General features: G+C 36.5%; 1 protein-coding gene across 7 annotated transcripts in view; it reads right to left on the reverse strand.

The window, feature by feature from the left end:
* The window catches only part of ADGRG6 (adhesion G protein-coupled receptor G6), a 108271-nt gene that overhangs the window by 26386 nt on the left and 61128 nt on the right, over positions 1-20757 (reverse strand). For all 7 annotated transcript variants that reach the window (XM_030268103.4, XM_072927002.1, XM_030268102.4 and 4 more), the window contains 8 exons: positions 18126-18211; positions 16707-16759; positions 16573-16626; positions 7276-7418; positions 6483-6597; positions 3329-3390; positions 1741-1948; positions 1117-1282 (listed from right to left, as the gene is read on the reverse strand). In XM_030268103.4, coding sequence (XP_030123963.4) covers positions 1117-1282; positions 1741-1948; positions 3329-3390; positions 6483-6597; positions 7276-7418; positions 16573-16626; positions 16707-16759; positions 18126-18211 — 887 coding nt within the window. The remainder of the gene's footprint in view (positions 1-1116; positions 1283-1740; positions 1949-3328; positions 3391-6482; positions 6598-7275; positions 7419-16572; positions 16627-16706; positions 16760-18125; positions 18212-20757) is intronic.

Here is a 20757-nt window from a genome sequence, read left to right on the forward strand (position 1 = left end):
TGTTGCCAGTTTGCAGCACGAATTAATTTGTTTCCATACAATACTTACACTCCAGTGATTAGTTTTTAACTGTTTTAATAATGTCATATTTTGTTGAATTCAGTTTTAGTTCTTCTAGCCCAAATGATAGCAGATTTTTTCTCTTTCTGTGTAATATTTTCTGTGTGTTTTTCCAAGTAAGACTCACTGTACTTGAATGGTTAAACACTCAGTAAATTGAGATTACAGTACCTCTGTCACAGATTTCCTATGTAACTGAAAAAAGTTACATTGCACTGCATTTAAAAGTATTTAGGTGCCTTAAGATGCAGACAGGCATGTACTGAAATTTATAAATTTTTGGCACCTCATCACTACTGATTTCAAAAGAGCCTTTGGAAAATCCTGTAGGTACTCAGGTGCTTCTCAAGCAGTATTTCAATTTTTAAGATATCCATTTTTTTTTTAATTTGTGGGGAAAAAAACCAAAGAAAACATTTTTGAGGTGATGATAAGTATCTTACCTACAGTATCCTGCCTAGATACTGTAGCACTGTAAATTTTGTGTGATCTCTGTTCATTTTATTCTTAATGTCCAGGCTGGTCAAGCTCCACATGAATGACTTAAACTGCCTCAGATATCTTAAATGGTACAATCCAGGACAACTGGATTAGACTTAGGTTTCTTTTAGCACTAAATATTTTATCTGTACTGAAGAACTATTGTATCTGCAGAAATCTATATGCAGATACCTATATATAGGTATCTTATTTTAAAGCTGAAAGACATCAAAAGAGTTGTTAGATATTCTACAATGGTCAGTGCCACAGATTGTTAAAGGTTATTTTCCTTTTTCACTAGTAAAAAAACCCCCACAAAACTAAAAAAAGGTCAAGTGTGTTGTGGATTTATAAGTCAAATTACTTTTTATCTGTACGGAATGTTAGTTTATCTGTGTTTCCTGTCACTCAAGGAAATACTACATTAATCTGTTATCTGTTTGGATGATTGTAGGAAAAAGGAAATAGAAAGTAGGGGGAGAACTGGGAGTTGTAAGTGGATTTATAGGAACCACAGTAAACACACTTGGAACAACAGGCACATTTCACGTTCAAACACAGCTGCTTGTTCTGTACCTGGAAATCAGATGCATTATTCTGTGGACTGACGCTGAAAGCACCACCTTTGAATGAAGTTGAATTTATAGAAGACACTCCAAGTGCAAGATTTCGTGTTGAAATACTCATGGATGGTCCAGCAAAATGGATCTTTAAAGCCAAGGCATCAATTGTTTTTAGAGCTCTAAAGACAGAAATAAAAATTAGTCTGAAAACTGAATATAGAAAAACCCTCCACCTATGCTCTGTATGCTCTTCACATAACAAGATGATCCTCTTGTTACTGACAATGTTTCTATCACCCATCTGTGTATTCACAAGGAGAGTGTTGGACTGTAAACTTATGCATGTCTCTTGAAAACAAAAGCTTTTGACTGACAGGAACTGTGTGATTATGTATCACTAGTCCTGAAATAATTTTCCAACAATACTTATATCTATGCTGTGTCTTGTATCAGAAGACTTCTTTCCCATCCAAATACTTTGTCATGCACACTAAAAGAAAAAATATTTGTGTATCTATTTTGGAAAATTGTTTTTGATGGAAATCAGAAAATGTTGATTTTCTGGTTTGTCTATATATGGAAGAATGAATCATTATAGCCTTGCAGGTTGCTCTCAAAAGCTTTTCTCAATACTTACTCTGAAGATGAGGCTGCCAATACACTGTCTGAACTGGCTAGAATATTGGAAAAAATTGTCACCACGGTAGAACCCAGAGATTCATCGATTTCTTCATCATTCACAATTTTTTTGAGCTTCTGCACAACATCATTTACTTTGTCTGAAGTCAGCTGCTGCCCTTCACCAGTGAGATTCAGAAGCTGATTAGCAATATCTGCTGCATTTTCTGTGAGCATACAGAATCAAGCAAAAAGAGAAAATAATAAAATAAAGTCCTGAAGTAATCAAGAAATACAAATTTTTATCATTGTTGAAAGCTTGGGTATATTCTATGGTATTTGTAATGAATATAGAATTTCATCATTTTGTCAAATTTATAATTTTTTTAAAAAAGTATACGGAACCTGCTGATTATATACTATCCTCATTGACTGTGTCGTGTCTTTGTTTTGATTTGAGTTTGTAAATCAGAACTACTATAGAAAGGGGTGATTAAATAAAAAAGAGAGGAATACAATGACTAGTATATCTTTTTTTTTCCTCCTTATGCTATCCTTTTTTTTCACTGGGAAAAAGTTTCACTTTTTAAGTGAAACAAATGCATCCAAAGTCTCTATTACTGAAAAGTGTTCACTCCTTTAAGCTTTCTGCTGACCCACTTGCAAATGTTTCAGTTCTTTCAGAGGATGCTACTCTTACTTGCCAGAGGCCTGGAAAGCACAACACACAAGTAATTTTCATGATAAGAATCTTCCTGATAAGGAAAGTTTGATAGTGTGTCCAATGGCAAAACATGTTAAACTCTAATTTTAATGCCACCTGGACAGAAAACTAATATAAGCACTAACCTTTAACAACATCAAAATATTTGAGATTTAATGGAATTTGTAAATAAGATTTTGAAAGATCACCCTTCTTTAGTTTGCAACTAGTTGTGGGTTGTTTTTTATAATACAGTTTTATGATATATTTACTGTGGAATGTTCATTTTACATGACATGATGTTTCTCATATAATCTGACTGCAAGTACCCAACAGACTGAATTAGATAGCCAGGCTCCCCAGGACACCTCTATCAATGAAGAAAGAAAAAGAGGCTTTTCCAAGACAGCAATTCAGAACAAGAGCTTACTGTAGGTGCTCTGCACATTATACATATGACTGCATAATTCTCACCACTAGCTTTAGCACTAGAAAAGGGACCATAACATTGTTGTCATGTTATTTTATTACTCTTTCATAGCCAAAATTACATAAAAGGGTAATTTAGAAACAGAGAATAAATCTGAAAATATCTGATTGTAAGTCCAGTGAAGAAAGCAGGAGCCTTTCCCCTGGCAGCATTCAAAATATTTAAAAAATTGTCCTAACTTGAATATCAAATAGAGGTAAGATACCACCTTCCTTTACTCTTGATTAAATTGCCTGAAGAGTTTGATTTAATTCAGTAGTTGGTTTCTAGAGCTTTGAATGGGTGAGCTGAATTGAACTTGGATGCACTCCCCCAGAGTTGAATTATCTACTTGGCACTGATTTTTTAGAAAGATTTTTAAACAACTTTGCATAAAGAGAAAATATATTCTTCCAAAGACATTAATATACCCACCTGTGCAATTTCTAAGATCAGGTTGACCCCAATATGATGTATAATTCTGCAGACCCAAATAGCTGAAGAGGAAAAATGACAAAATTCACATGAAATATTGTTACAAAATTACATAAATATTTCATAATTATTATGTAGGTGTCACAGTGGTCCACTCTTCTCAATTCCCAGTATTCGTAGCAACATGACCCCTAGTGAAACACAGTAAATATACTTGACAGTGACAGTAGATGATTGTTTAAAAGACAGTGCTGAGATAAATCCCAGTTTTTCAGCGGAAATTCTGGCCTTGTGTTTCAGGAAATACCCAAATATTGACACAAACAATTATGCCATTATTATGGCCTAGTCATATGCTGTTTCTATAATTTCTCCTTGATATAAATCGCTTTGATCTAGCCAATAGAAAGACATACTACCTCTCATAAGAACATGCACAGAAGCCATGTGAAGTTATAAATTTATTCCACCAGTGAAAACTGGTAAATAACAGGGTAAATAACTATTGGATCCAAGTCCAAAGTTAGGGGCAGATATAAAGATTCCTTTTTTTTTTTTTTTTTTTTTTTTGCTTGTTTTTTAAAGCCTTACCATAGAAAAATACAGAATCACAGAATGGGTCAGGTTGGAAGAGACCATAGTGAGCTTCTGGTCCAACTGCCCAACTCAAACAGGGTCATCCCAGAACACATGGCACAGGATTGAGTCCAGAGAGTTCTTGAGTAACTCCAGTGAGGGAGACTCCACACTCTCTCTGGGCAATCTAGTCTGGTGCTTGGTAACCCATGCAGTAAAGAAGTTCTTCCTCACATTCAGGTGGAAATTCCTGTGCACCCGTTTCTGCTCACTGCCCCTTGCCCTATTGCCTGGCACCACCGAACAGAGACTGGACCCATCCTCTTGACAGCCTCCCTTCAGATGTTCATAGACCTTGATGAAGTCCCCTCAGTCATCTCTTCTTAAGGCTGAACAGGCCCAGCTCCCTCAGCCTTTCCTTTTAGTAGAGATGCTCCAATCTCTTAATCATATTTGTCACCCTGTAAAAATGGCTCCAAAATTAAACACACTTTTGCCTCAGTTTTCTTTAAAGACAATCATGTTGTCACAGCATGGACAAAAGGCAGGATGGTAAATGGTAAAAATGTATCCCTTTATTCATCTTATGATAAAATAACATTATTCCTCAGCTGATCACATTTATTGTAGCAGCACTGGTAATCACCTACTGTGGAATGCAGATGATTAGAAGAGACTTAGAAGAGTTTCCTCTTCTCTCCACACAAATCCCACCAGTGCTTCGTATTGGAAAAGCTAGTGGAGGCAGAGGCAAGGAAGGCATAACACAGGCCAGAACACAATAATTTTTTTTTTTATGGGAAGTGCGGTACACAATCAATGGTATAGTGTAGACCACAAATGAATAACAGAGATAAGCAATACTGAGACAGCAAAGCCAGAAACTTAAAATTTTAATGATTCTGAGGCTCTGACATATAAACAATTTGATTTATGCACTACCCTCTCTACAGCAAAAGTTGGTCAGTCAGATCAGTTCTTGTACAAGATTAGGAATCTGAGGAAGTGAGTTATTTAAGTATAATGTGGGTTGCTTTCCTGTTTGGCACCAAAACTCAAAGCTGATTCATATCCATGTTACCATTCTATTTGGAAAAAGTAAGTGCTCTGGTCTTCTCAGAACATGTTCCAGATGCAATGTGGGTGGATAAGACTAATATATTGCATTTAATAGTAATCATCCTAAATACTGAAGGAATTAATTAATATTGCATCATCATAACCATGTTTAAGGCACTCAAAGGAGATCAAAGCCATAACGCTTGGATAATATATAAACAGAAGTAATAATATTCCCACTTTACAAATAGGAAATGGACATACAGAGTCAGTCTTTTGTAGATGTTTGCAAAAGAACCCTTACATTAGGGAAAATTTCTTAAACCTTAAAAACTCAAGTTCAAATCTTTAAGCAAAAGATTATCCCCACCTTCAGTCATGACTAACTACTGGCAAAATATTTGTTTCACAATTTCTTTTACTTCTCCCCTAATGAGATGACGTGCTTTCGATTAAACCAAATATACATCTCATCTTCATAGAGTTTTATTCTACTTCTTACACAAGTCACATAGCAGTGGTGGAGTAGTAGCAAATGTGAAGCTTTGGACACAGTAACACAAAGGTCATGGCCAAGTGCAAGGTCCTGAATGTGGGTCAGGGCAATCTCAAGTACAAATAGAGGCTTGGGAGGAAAATAGATTGAAAGCAGCCCTGAAGAGAAGGACTTGGGAATGCTGGTGGAAGATGCAGCCCAGAAAGCCAATCATATGCTGGTTGCATTCAGCTGCATCCAGCTCTGGGGCCTGCAAGACAAGAAAAATGTGGACTTGCTGGATCAAGTCCAAAGTAGGCCCACAAAAATTATCAGAGGGCTGGAGAACCTCTCCTGTAAAGAAACTGAGAAAGTTGGGGTTATTCACCCTGGAGAACAGAAAGCTCTGGGGAGTTTTCAGCATCTAAAGGGGGGTACAAGAGGTCTGGAGGGACTTTTTACAAGAACATGTAGTGATGGGACAAGGTCAAATGGTTTAAATGGAAAGAGATTAGGTTTCAGTTAGATATTAGAAAGAATTCTTTATTATTTTGAGGTTAGTGAGGCACAGGCACAGGTTGTCCAGGGAGGTTGTGGATGCCCCATCCTTGGAGGTGTTCCAGGCCAGGATGGATGGGGCTCTGACCAACGTGGTCTAGTGGGAAGTGTCCCTGCCCATGGCAGGGGGGTTTGGAACTAGATAATCTTTAGGTTCCCTTCCAACTCAAATCCATTCTATGATTCTATGACTTGAATAAAACAGTTTCATTCTGTAAGGAGATTTTATTTTTATAGTCATGTTGGTTGAACATGTATTAATTGTGGGTCCCAATATGCCCTACGGAAGTGGTAGATGAGTTTGTTTTTTTCTTATCAATGAAATACATACTATTACTGCTCCTACCTAATCTCTCACGGTATAGAAAAAGTCTTCCTGAAACAAAATACCAGCCAATAACAACCATATATAGCTAAATAATAACTATATATAACCAGAAAGTTGCATCAGAAACAACTCAGCTTCTCAGATATTTGAACACCTACCAGGTTCTTGATGCAGTCTGAACTGAGCTCCCATGGCAAAATGTGAAGTTGGTCACAGTAGGCCTGGTATCTGGCCAAAAATAGTTTGGAGGGTTTTCTTCAGCTAAACATTTTTCTGTAAAAATGAGTATAACAGTGTTAATAGTTTCATCACCTAATCATCTTCCATTTGTTGTCCTCAGCTCATCAATCAGCCTACAGCACAAAATTGCCTTAAAATTAAATGTATGGTTGTTTGCAATAGAGGAATGCACAATGGGGGATCATCCATACTGCTGCTGCTCAAACACAAGACTTGAATGTGCATGCTGCATCCATCTGCACTCCAGCAGCCTCCTCCCTTCCAAAGGAAGGGCAATCTTTGGGAGAAGCTGAATGGGAAGAGATGAGAGCTAAAGGAAGATTGATTAAGGGCAACTGTTATCAGAAACACAAACACCATTGAGAAGTGGGGATGAGGGGCCTTGGAGGTCCAATATGTCTCATTTTATCTCTGGCTATAAAGCATATTTTGTTATCCTCAAATCACCAGAGAAGCTCTCAGGAACTGTTCAAGCCTCTTTCAACCAGACAGCAAGACACTGACTAAAGTGATTTGGACAACTTTTTGTTAAAAGAGGTATTTTGAGCATGGGTCTTTGAGATTAGTGGAACAACTGGGCTTATAGGGACAATTTAAAATCTGCAACCATCATACTGCTTGGAAATGTGTGATTATTTTAACACAGGAGATGCTTATTTATGAATAAGTAAAAAAAAATATTGTTGTGTAACAAAGCTGAACACTACTTACCCACTGGATCAACATCCACAGTATGAAGTTGATACCCCTCTTCCATGGTTCTATTATTACTTATGAGCTTCTGTCGGATGTCTTCCTCTTCTAAATTGATGTTATTGGTAGAATTATAAACCAGAAGAGCCAAAGCACTAAAGCTGCAAAGAAAATTATCCAAGTGTTTCAGTCAGGAGAGCAGAGGCCAAATGTGTGGAAATAAAAATATCTGACAAACTCTGGTTTTCTGAGTATGGAACACTGTCACCAAAACAGTGTTGCTCATTATCTGTAAATTAATATTTTTGTCTATATAAGGCCATGACAAGAAAATACGGCTGGGAAATTTAATCTTCTAGTTACCTTTAAAAAGCATCTCATCAAAAGAGCTAAAAATTGTTTTCAGAAGAGTTCAGAAGATGAAACCATAGAGTTGTGAGTTCTAAATGGTCCCTAATTAATTTTTAAAATCTGGTTGCTAATGGCTTAGGAACCTGAGAGCTGATTCATCCCACCTCACAAAACTTGTCAGGGTGGGTCAAGTCATCCTCCAGAGGATCCACCACTACACTGACCACAGAGAAAGACTAGAAGATTAACAAAGAACAGATGCCTAACATTTAAATATCTTAAGTTTTTTTTTATGGAGTGAAAAACACCCTGACATACTTCTGAAGCTTTTAGTCACAATTAGGAAAGTGGAGCTCCTCAGATGACTAATCGAAGTTTGAGCACTAGTTCTGTATTGTAGCCCACTGCTATTTTCTTGGACATCAGAAGGAGTTCAAAGTGCCCAAGACTCTTTCGGGTGAACAAAATAAAACAGTCCCCACCCTTGTCCAAAAACATCGCTTTGTTGGAAGGGAAATTGTGAACAGCAAACCAGTTCTAGCAGGACACAGGAAATAAGCCCAGAGTGTAAGGCAGAAATTTCTTCCTGGGACAAAAGGAAATGTTGGAGATGAGAATATGTCAGTACTCAAGAGCATTGCTTGGCTCTGGCTAGTAGGAGGTAAGCCACTAAAGCATGGAACATTGGATGTCCATGGAAGCCAAAATGTGGAAAAACGGAAAAAACAAACAAGCTTTGGGCTGCCTTCATCTTAGCCTTGCCGTTGGATACCCATCAGCCTGAATAAAGACAGACCTTTGGAATGTGTGAGCTGTTCCTGGCAGCCTGGGCAGTGCTGGTGGCACTGCCAGCACACATACAGTGGGCAGGGCATACATGCATCAGGGGCGCTTTCACCTGTGGCCCCCTGTGCAGGAAAGCAACAGTGAGCCAAAAGGGCTTGTGGACTACAGGAAGAAGAGTAGCAGAAAAAAATCTGTAAGGGTGCTGAAGAAGGCCAGTAGGGTTTTCAGGTATTCCTTCCAAGAGAGACCAGGACTTCAACTAAAAAAATCCTTCAGAAAGACATCCCCATGATGACAGCTCAGAACTGCACTTTCCAGATGTGTCTAATTTTCTTGACATATTCACTGTTTTACTGGTAACATGTTGCTGGAGAAGAAAGATAAAAATGTGACCACCTGCAGGCTTGGCTTTCTCCTTTCCCTTGGATGTATTTTAACAGAGAAATTGCAGCTATCTTGGGCCAGGTCTCTCCTTCCCTGCCTCCAGAGATACTGAGTTCCTCCTAAATTCCTTTGGTCACTGTGGGGTGTTTAACATGTATATGGCAAATAGCCTCAGTAGGGTGGATATGCATTAGTAGGTTTTTGCTGTATACCTCAGATATGTTACAAGCACAAACTTATTACGGCATTTATTTTTAGTAGAAGTAAGGAAATTGCCTACGGGATTGCCAATTCCTTCAGCCCTCCAGTACTTCAGCCCCAGAGACTCCTGGCATTTAACCATCTTTCCTAAAAGATTCTGGCTTCATTCATCTACTCCCTTTACTTCAGAAGAGGAAAACTTAATATACTGATGCCACTCCCTACCTCAGCACTCTGGCTGCAGAACAGACACTCTGAACAGTCACCGCTACTGCTTAGCTGCCTGTTTCAAGATTCCCAACTAACTGAAATGATATTTAGAATCCATACCTGTGAGGAAGGACAATGTCGACAAAATAGAAGGGATAATGATAGATGAGGTAGAATTGGTTGCAGTTATATTGAAAAATTACAGAGAAAAGTATTGATTATGAAGCACTGGCAAAAATAATCCCTTAAACCAATCTGTTGTTTTCTGAGAAACTCTTAAAACACAAGTCATGTATACTGTATAATAAGAGCCTACTCCATAATATGATGAAAACAATTTCCACAAACTTTTCAGAATGACTCATGCTAGCTTCCCAGACTAAATAAATACCTTTTAACTTGACAGCTGACGCAATATGAAGTTCAGTGCTTCCTTCCACTTTTGTCACACTCAGATCCCAGAGAGAAAATATTATAATAGTGAAGAGCAAATTGTCAATTTGGGAAACAGTAGGTCTGCACTCAAATAAATGGCAACGCTGCCATGCTCTGCTTGCTCTGCTGGTGTCACTGGATTTGCTACACCCAATTTTAAATCTTCTATTGTGTGGCATATAAAGGCAGATAGATTAACACAGCAGTAATCAATTACAAATTCCACATCATCTATAGCAACCTGTACTGCCAACATTATTGCCATCAATATAATTTTAAAAAATGGACAGTGGCGTAGGTAAACACAACAGGGATTAGTATGTCTCTCTTTTCTTTGATTGAAATGGTCACAGCTGGAGCAAGTAGGAAAGCTTGGGAAAACCAGTATCTATCCCACTTTGTCCTGGTCTGTTGAGCTAAGCTGGCTCAGAGAGAGGAATTGACGAAGCTGCATCCTCATCAGAGGCACAGGAGGCGGTGGTGGAGCCTGTGCTGCCATGGCCCGGACCACAAAGCCAGCTTTCTTCTCCAGCAGCGTGACTCAGAGCTATTCCAGGACAGTGTGCCTACACACAGGCTGTGGTCGCGCTGCTGCGCCCTGCGAGGAGCCCCGAGGAAGGATTAACAAACCACGCGAACCCTGCAGCATAGGCTGCCTTGCACCTGGAGAGATGCAGCTGGTAATTAGCAATGCACATTTCTCCTTTTTGTTGTACAGACAAGCAGAACTAATACTGAATTACTGACGTTGTCGTCAATAGTGATTTTTTTCACAAATCGCTATTAATTTCTTTCAGAGTTAGTATAACTTGATTTAAAGAATATAAAGAACTATTTTTAAAGAACCTAAATACTTGCAGAATCTAAATTTCCACTAAAAGTTGCTGGGAATTTCAATGCTGACTACCCTAGCATATTTTAAATAGTTTCAAGTATCAACACTAAATTCTTTACTAATCTCACATTTATGTTGTCTCTGAAGATAAATGGTGATGGATAGCTATAACTGAAGACTGGCCGCACAGGTAGGCCCACAGAGTCACTTGTGAAGTTTTAACTACTTCACATTAACTTGACATACAAAAAAGAGCTGACCGTTCCATAAGTCACTCAGTGAAGATGCAACACAAAGAGGAGACAAAATGTGAGAAAACACACGGAGTAAGACAGAAATAATTATGAAAGCAGAGGAAAACTAAAGCATTCCACAGAAGCATCTGAGTTGTGAATAATCTTTTACTTGAGGTGATTTTGACTACAATACATTAAAATGTTCAAAACAGAGAGCAAAAAAATATGACTTGACATAACAGACACATTCAAAGAAATGTCAAGGATGAAGAGTTTACTTCCCCTGGAGAAGGTGATATTATTGTTATAATTGTTCTGCTACAATGGTCATTAACTTAAAAGGAAGACGTGGGATGCTTTTATTTTTAGTAGTCCAAAAAGTAGCTACAATTTTTAGTTTTGTGTCATGAAGTCTCAGATTTTATATTCTAAATAGTTATAATTATATTATATTTATTATATATTATATATATTATATATATATTATGTATATATTATAACTATATTATATTATATATATATAATATATATATGATATATATATTTATTATAAATATATTATATTTATATTCTAAATAGTTAGAATATAAAATCTGAGACTTCATGACACAAAACTAAAAATTGTAGCTACTTTTTGGACTACTAAAAATAAAAGCATCCCACGTCTTCCTTTTAAGTTAATGACCATTGTAGCAGAACAATTTTGCAAGCAGCATGGTCATGCCTCATGCCTTGGCTTGTGTCTCTGGGTCTTGCTCCTCTGGTGTGGGAATACAATCAACTATGGCTTTTCAACAGAAAGAATTTATAATATGTGCTAATTTGGTATGAAGGCTATTCATTACTAGAGCGTGTTGCAGAGTCAAACCAGAAAGGACTGGAATCCCTCACATGGAACAGCTGGTCTTTGCTGAAATGAGTTTTTGGTTACACTTTCATTATGTTTTGGAATAATGAAGAAAATCCCCATTCCTTATTCCCCACTCCTTTTCTAAAAACAGCATCTAACAATGTCAGATCTATGCTAAATCTAGTTAAAGTCAGTGGAAAGACAAAAGAAGTCACTGGAAGCTGGAAAAGGGCAGGAAGCTTCAGTAGGAGACTAAGAAGGGATCATCCTTCAGTCACTCAAAAGGAAATCCCAAATTCTTCCATCTGTGATGAAGGCTTTCTTCACAGGTCACGGGCACAAGATGCCAGCAGGGCAGTGTGGAGAAACCTGAGAATTTTCACTTGGGATTTTTTTTTTTTTTTGGTTTTTCGAACAGAAATATTACACATAATGTACATGTTATGCGGCATTTTAAAATATTTCGCAGCCCTAGTAAAGGCTGTCCCTTACTACCTTTAGTAACACTGTGTGGAGTAGAGGAGGGCCAGGTCCAAATCCTTCCTAAAGCCTCACTGGTAGAAACCCAGAAAACTTTTGAAATAGGAACAGACATCGCAGATATGTTAACTTATAACAAGAATAGAAAAGTTATTTCATAAAAGTAATTTGAAGTAATCTACAAAGAATATAAAAAGCCTAATACTTTACTTAGGACTAGAAAAGCAAAATTACACTGTTCTAGTGTTGCTAACTCTTGTCTAAAACTATTACACAATCTAATTGCCATTTTATCCAAGTACATTACACTTTCCATTAAGCAAAACAACACCCAAGAACACAGCATGCAGGAGCCTGAATATGCCTCACTAACATTGGCGGCAAAACTCCCACAGACTTCAAAAGAGCAGGACTAGGCATGGGTAGCTCTGATTTCCTCCTTTCCTCTCTATTTTCATTCCTAATACAAGGGATTTCTGTTTAGATTTAGTAGTTTTACGCAGACGGCTACATGGTTACCACTGTGGTTTTTAATTTGGATGAGATGTTTAACAGTACTAACATTAATATCGTTTCCCACAGAAGGAGCAACTCAACACTGGAAATAGGCCAAAATTATGACAATCAAGCAGTGGAAGTTGGAACAAGCATAAACTTACTGTATGTTAAGTGGAGAAAAATTCATAAATTATTTGGGGCCTGAATTCTCAAAATTGCTTGCAAAATAAGAGAAGAAATGACAAGCAAGGGAGCTGAACTCTTTATTAAAGACCACTTCCCCTACTGTGAGGCAGCTCTATGTAGTCTTCTGACAAAATTTAGGATCAGTAGGACTTTTCTGAGAAAAGCAGCAGCAGCAGTCATAGGAAGTTTTGACAAAGCTGCAGAGTCCTAAAGGGCAAAGAATTAATGATTCTTCATACACATATTTAGTTTATCTACAAAATTGGTTCACTTGGATAAAATCCACAAATTGGTTTCATTTTCAAAGGTTTGTGCAAAAATAACGGGGACAAAGAAATAGCTATATCCATAGCTCATGCTATACTCCTGTCTATTTTAAACAGCTGCCCTTTCTTGAAGAGGTGGAAACAGTACAACCAGAAGAAAAATTGAACACTGACATAAAGTCAAATATCTTTTATAAAACTCTGTCTATTAAAGTAGTTAATAATCTACCAAGGTATTAGCTTGATACATACTGCTGTCATCCAGAGATGTCACAGTATTAAAGGTGCTCATAATAATATGCACTTCTGGACTTGGCACTCTGTCTCTCATCACTGGGTACATAAATGCCTAATAGGCATGGTGTACTTTGGATTTCTGCAGCTCATACAACACAGCAATGAAAGAGAAACAATCCACTTCAATAATTTTGTTTTGGTTTGCTCTTCTCCAGAATGGAGTAGTTTAAAATATTTTTTGGAAAACACCTATTTTTAATGTGACAAAAAAAGCCAGCTTCCTACCTCCCACTTCCAGCTACTATTTCTTCTCTGAATCATTCTCTCTAACGATTTCACATGCAAGAAGACTAGGTGGGGAGAGTGGCAGCTCAAGTTCCTTGATGAGAAAGCAGTGTGGTAAATAAGGGTAGAGAAAATAAAAATGCATAGAACAGGTTTGTGGATGTTGTTTTGTTGGTTTGGGATATTTTTTAAACTGCTGTATATATAAAATACTAATCCAAAAGGAATGCAAAAAATATGTGACCTGAATTACAAGAATATGAATTAATGTAGAGAGGAAAAACCTTCTCAAAGAACAATTTTAAGAATTATTATACTGTCTTGGAAATAAGAAGGCTATGATCTTGTAGAAAATTCAGAAAAGAGAAATAAGGCTTAGTGATTTAAGAGTTAGGACTAATATGTTCACTTCTGTAAAAGATAAAGTTAAGACCATAATGCTTCTGTTTAGGTCTTAAATTTTAACTGCGGAGTGAATTTCTGTTTAGATGAACATGAAGGTAAATAGAACAAGAAGTACTTAAAAACTAAGATAAATAGTAGAATGTCTAGGACTGCAACAGACTTATCCTTGACTATCCAAAATGAAGAAACAAGAAAATATTTGGGCAACTTTCCACAGAAATAATTTATAGGAACATTAAATTAATAGTAACTGCATGAAATCACACTGTGAGCAAGTTACATTGAAGAATTCAGCCACAACATTTCAGTGAATCACCCAGGCAAATAGGAATTACCATTACTTCCATCAGGTAGTATTCTAAATAGATTTCTAAAATTCTAAATAGAATTCTAAATTCCATTTAGAATTTCTAACCTCCAAACTGCTAATTTTTTATAATCTCAAGTGTTACACTAGCATCTTGCAGATTTTCCTAAGAATCCTATCCAGGAAAAATCCAAGGAAAGTCTAACAAAGAATCATGATAACAATTATCTGGAAGCAGTAGGAAAAGAAGTTTGCTTTATGGATCTTCAAAAATTCAACAGATTTCTTCCCCACAAAATTCATAACAGATGTGTGAACCTCAAAGAAGTAAGGAACACTGAAGACTGCTGGGAAGCTGATATATATATATACAGAAGACCTAAAGATGCTTCAACCTATTTTTTTCCAATGTTTCTTCTGTAAGAGGTAAATGATGCTTGAAAACGTATTCAAGACATGAAAGCTACATGAAAAAAGGCAGAAAATCATGTGTATATATATTTCTATATATGTGTATGTACATAAACAGTGTGTAAAAAGCGTAATTTTTGTTAGTCACATATTATGTAGCTCATGTAAATTTTTAATTATCCTTGCTTTATTTCATCTGGATTTCTAGCTTGAGCAGGATCTTGACTTGTCTTTTTGTTTTGTTTCGCTTTGTTTTCTAAGAGAACATTCACAGCATGACACTCCTGATTATTTGGAGAACATTAAAATTTGGTGTGACATGATCAGCATTTATACTAAATCATTCAGAATGATGAAAAAATGCCATTTGACCTTGACACAAAATGCACTAAGCCCACGAGAAGACTAGTTCCTCATTACACGAGGCCTTCCTTGAAAAGTGACATATTATGAACACATAATTCCATTGCCTCTGAAATTACATATAATGAACAAAAGAAATAAAGATGGGTTTACTTCCCCATAAAAATAATATGTTATGAGAAGTCATTTAGTGGCATATTCACTATATGTCAAAAAGGAAGGGAAAGGAAAGGGAAAGGAAAGGGAAATTACTAAAATAGTTTCTGCCTCTTCAACCTTTTTTTTGAGTAGACTAGGAAGAAGAAAAAAAAAAACAGAGGGAAGGATGGTTGGAAGGATGGAAGGATGGGTGGAACAAGAAGAAATTAGGTGTTCAGCTCAGCTGCTAGACTCATAAAAAGACACAGGAATAAAGATGGAGAAAGCTTTATATTCCTCAGCAGGAATTGTTGGTAAGACCCGAGGTGTGGTCTCCACTTGAAAGGCGTTGCTGGCATAACCATATCATTTAGAAGTGTGAAAAAAAATCCTACCCACATCACTACACCCTACTGCAAATGTAGGTCAAGCAGCAAAATAGCCCATTCAGAGACTGGGCTTACAGTATACTAGTTAAAAGGTTTTGCCAATAAAAACTGTCTTTCTGCTGTGGCTATGTGGGAAGGAGATACTACCTTTCTCCTTTCTGTAGATCTTTTCATGTCTAGGCAAACTCTTGAAAACTAGAAGCACCACTAACTACTTCCTGATGGTAAATTGGGAATATTGGGCTCTAATATTAAAAAGCCCAACTTTTATTGCCATTATCATGGCAGTTCTCAAGAGTCAGCAGTCAAAATTCGTAACAGGACTTTTGCCTACACTGCAAACAGACACATCCCATACCCACTTATTGCCCCATCCTCAGAAGACTAATTATGTTTTCGTTTCCTCTTCTTAATTTGGTCCTAAGATTTCCTCCCTCTCCAAACATCCCTCAGAAATCAGCTTGTTGCTTTCAAAGAAGCCCATGGAGGCCAGATTTTCAGGGGGCTGACCCATCTAACTTTCTCTGGCTGCCTTTGAGGTCGTTCCAACTCCAGCGCCTCCAAGCCCAGCAGTAGCCAGGAAATGAGAGCATATGGTAAATAGTTTAACTCACACTCATTCAGCTTTCACTTCTTTCCAGTGTTTTCCATCTAGTAAGATGTCTATTAACTCAAGAGTGTCTGATTCAAGAGAACAAATACAGAAACAGTGGACAGATACTAGCGTACCTAAGCTTGTTGGTAAAGAAAGCTGGGGTGTGTTGTACAACTTAAATATCCTCCATCTATTCAGTTTTGTGACAGATGAAATCTGAGTTCTGAAAAAATTAGCTGTTAGAGTTTAAAGCGTGATAGGTTTAAACCAAAACAAACATGACAACCAGTATTAGGTTTCTAAGAACATTCAGTACACTAAGATTGCTAGCAGTGATGTATTTACAGATCTGCAGCATATGCCAAATAATAGGCAACAAATCCAATAACAGACAATAAAGCCTGTTGTAAAGCCACTGGCAATAACAGCTGTTGCCTCTACTGAGAAAATGTCTTTCAAAATATTACCTTTTAATACTTCTTTTTTGTCTTGCTCCTTCTCTTATGGAGGCAGGGTGGATGCTATGAAAGAAACAGTCATTAATTAGGGTGGATTAATTCTACAAAGGAATACAGCATAAATATCTCCCTCCTTAGTTTACCTGATATTGACCACATACACAGTGTAATTCCAGTTCTGGAAAGTACGGTTCAGCTGAAAAACAGGAGGACATTGATCACATGAATGGCAAGATGTTAATGGGGCTCATTGTTGCTTAAAGCAGTATAATAATTTCACCCTTTTGCCCTTTGAGAAATCCCCTTCAGCTTTGCAAAGCAAAGAGAACACTAATTTCAGTGAGGTGATTGTTGTACAACTGGTAGTGAGAGATGTGGCTTTTTTGTGTGACAGAAGGAAATCTGTATATGGTCATGACAGAGTGAACAGGTGAGTGCACAGGATCCTGACATTTTTCCTTTTCTCCCACTCTTCCACATCTTAAATCCTCAGATACACTTAGAATAGATTTACTGAAAAAGCTAAAAAAATCGGCTAAATTTTCACCTGAAAGTCTTCAAACTTATGATGATCTTCTTTTCAGACCTTTGTACTCTTTATTCTAAATGCTCAGTTTTCCTCCAAGAGACACCATTGCATACTCTTACACCTTTCTAGTTTCTTTGGCTCAGGCACCTATGTACTTTGCCTGGGTACTGCTGCTAAGGGAATAGCCTTGGCAGGTGTGGATGACTGCAATTCTGTTTTGTAGATTACTATATATATATGTATATATTAATATATATTCTGGTTTATGGATTCCTTAGCTTCTGATAGCTGAAATCTCCAGTTTTTTTAAATGAAAAAAAAAAAAAAAGGAATAGTTGTTATATTTAATGATATCATATTTTCACATAAGTAGTTGGTATAAAGGTTTTACAAATTGTGTGAGAGGGACTAAGTGAACTGTCAAAAAGGACAGAGAATATCTTTATTCAGAAAAGAAGAACTTTTAGAGGCAAGAACTTCAAAAATCCCTCACCCAGAGAGGAGCTTATGTCTGCTAAAATGGGCTGAAAAACCACAGAGTACTAGAAACCTCAGCCAGCTGACCTATGGCAGAAACCTTTTGAAGTAAGTGAACATTAAGATATATTGTAAAAGTTTATTGCCTCACACAAATCAACACAGCCTGGTGTTTCTATGATTTCTGCCACAATACAGCTTCAAAACCATATTAGCACTTGGGAGAAAGTTTTTGCCCTGTATAATGATGTTGGAACTCAGACATGTGTGGTGGACAATTCTGATTTCTCCAATACTTTCCAAAATCTCACTTACTATCTACATCTCTTAAGAAACTAGCTAGTATAGTGCATACATTTCATATTTTATCCATAGTGCTGAAGAGCCCCAGCTAGACCTCTATTTATTACTGCACAAATAAATAAAAGAAAGATATTTTGTGAACCCATGTGAAGAGTTTTTTTGTTAGTCTCATTCTTTTTTTCCTGTTCCAACTCATAACAGTGATGGGACAGATTCATATATGTAATCACACAGGAAAGAAGATTTAACTTACCCATTCTGCAATGACATCATGTACTTTTGATACTGAGTTGGGGTTGGAACTAGAGACAACTATAGATATCCTGTAGAATAGCCCACCTGTTCATTAAAAACGGCATTATAATGTTAGAAACTGAGCAAATTTAGCTTTTTAACAATGAGATTTTAGCTTCATTATTAATATAAAAATTGTGCTGAACCTCAGACAACATACATCTAAATAGTATTTTGCATATGCCTCTAATGTGGTGTGTAAAATCAAGTTCATGATGGTGTCAGGAATTAAAAAAAATATTATACTTAATGAAGTCTGCAAACACAGATAAATTCTGCTCCTAGACATATTGTTAAAATATTGTTATAAATTCCAGAATTGAACCACTGCAGATTAGAGTTTAAATATTGTGAGAACAAATAAAGCTCATCAATTAATAGTAGCAAGGTAACTGAAGACAGTATTAGGTGTGAGAAGGGATATAGAGCTCTTTTCCAAAGTACAGGCTTGCTCTGAAGCCTGGCAGTGGCCAGACAGTAGAAGAACCCATATTAGCTTTACAAAACTGGCAGCTGAACAAACTACCTTTCAGTAACAAAATGTGTAACACTTGGCTTGGTGCAATTCTATATTCAAAAAACTGTTTTGAAATGGCACTGAGTAAATATAAATTCTCCTTAAGCTCATGAGTGGGTAGGCAGCATTACAAGATTTCACATCTAATAAATAACGTCAATTCATTTCATAGTTATGCTCTGTGTTAAAAGTCTGTACTTTCCACAAGCCTATTTTTTTTCATTAAGCTACTAAACATTCTGTAAGCTCTAGTTGGGTAAAAGTTCCCAGGACGTGGGGGAGGTTTAAGAACTTCTGGATCAATTCACTTGCATTTATGTGCATTGGTGGCATTGCTTGGTTTGGGGCTGTTAACAAGGTTGTGGGTCTTGATCACAGATACATGCATTTATATAATCTTATGTAAATCTTACAGAGACACCACACAGGACAGAGCAGGACATGACAATAATTATATAGAAATCCTTTCTTGTCTCTGATTGGAAAGGAACTGCTCTACCTTTTGGAATCTAAATAAAAGACCTTTTCTTCTAAGTGGAGCAAATGTCATAATTTTACAACTTCATAGATAATTACTGTACAAGAACTTGAAATAAAGGCACCTGGAAAAATATTTGAAGTCAGTATTTTCCAATTTAAGTATGCATGCATTGGTTACTATTCATGGAATGGTTGGAGTATTGTTCTTTCTTTACAATATGGAATTAATTATATGTATATTAAGATTGGTAAAAAAATTCCTTTACCATAAAACAGTAAAGAAGATGGTTTACTAGACACCTTCTTTGGTAAGCTATGATTAAATTTTTGATATGAGCAGAATGAACTTTGTTTTGATGTACTGTCTTTTTTAACTCTCCTGAGGAGGCACACAAATTTGGTGCATAGTTTAATTGGAAAATGAGCTTTAGATTATTATTACTGTGATAGTTTAAAAAAAGGATTAAAAATTAAGTCTTTGAAGAAGAAACTTGCACTTTGGGCAAATTGAAAATGCAAGACTTAGATGTTCTTTGTATGTATATATCTCTGCATAAACATGTATTCAATTTTAAATCTATAATGTATCTTTTACATGTGCCATACAGATACACACATACAGAAACTGGGCATTAGATATACTCTCATAAACTCATATATAATTATAACCTTACTTAGAAAATTATGTATAGTGACAAAATCACCTTAACATAGGAATTTGCAAAGTATTTTCAATATCATAGACAGTAACTACAAACTAGGGGATAGCTTCAAGATCTCCACCAGATGGTGACGCAAAGCATGTTTTAATGAGGTAAAAAAAAAAACCAAGAACTAATCTGCATATTAAAATACTCTCAGGAGACTGTAAATTAGATAGCAAAAACTAAAACTTCTTTATCTCTCTTCAAATTAAACAGTTGAAATCCCACCTCAAAATGCTGAACGAAAAGAAAAAAAAAAAAGAGTATAAAATTGGTGAAAAGTAGCCAAAGAAAATTAAAAAAAATGGAAAAAAATAACCTGGAAAACAATGCTCCCTACCCCTGCCACCTACTACAAAAATATAATGACCGATCAAATGTGAGTATATTTTAAAATTCTGTTTGGAAAATTATCCAAACACTTAGTTTTGAAAAATCTTCTATTTTTGAAAGTGAAATCCCCAAAACTGTGTCAGTAAAAAGCATTCATACACTCCCAAACAATAAACTGTCCTTAAATCATATAAAATACATGGAAACCAGTATATTATCCTCACAGTCTCATGAGAGCTGTTTTAGAGAAGTACACAAATATGAGAAATCACACATTAATGACATTTACTATGACTAAGATGTTACAAATTCCCTTCTACTGTAATTGTATTATTATTATTCCAAAGCATCTTCATATGCTAAATGGTCCTACATCTAAAGGACGAAAGACAGCTACTTCTACATTCAGTCTACAAACTGAATATCTAATAGACAAGATGATCTGGGTTTTTTTCTACATCTAACTTAGTGGCTCAACATACTGTAGGGGAACTCAGGTCGACACAGGCAGCCCAGCTCAGTGGAGAAGTCACACAAACAAGGCAAAAGGACTGCAG

The sequence above is a fragment of the Taeniopygia guttata genome, chromosome 3 (genome assembly GCF_048771995.1).
Source record: "Taeniopygia guttata chromosome 3, bTaeGut7.mat, whole genome shotgun sequence".
NCBI classification, from domain to species: domain Eukaryota; kingdom Metazoa; phylum Chordata; class Aves; order Passeriformes; family Estrildidae; genus Taeniopygia; species Taeniopygia guttata.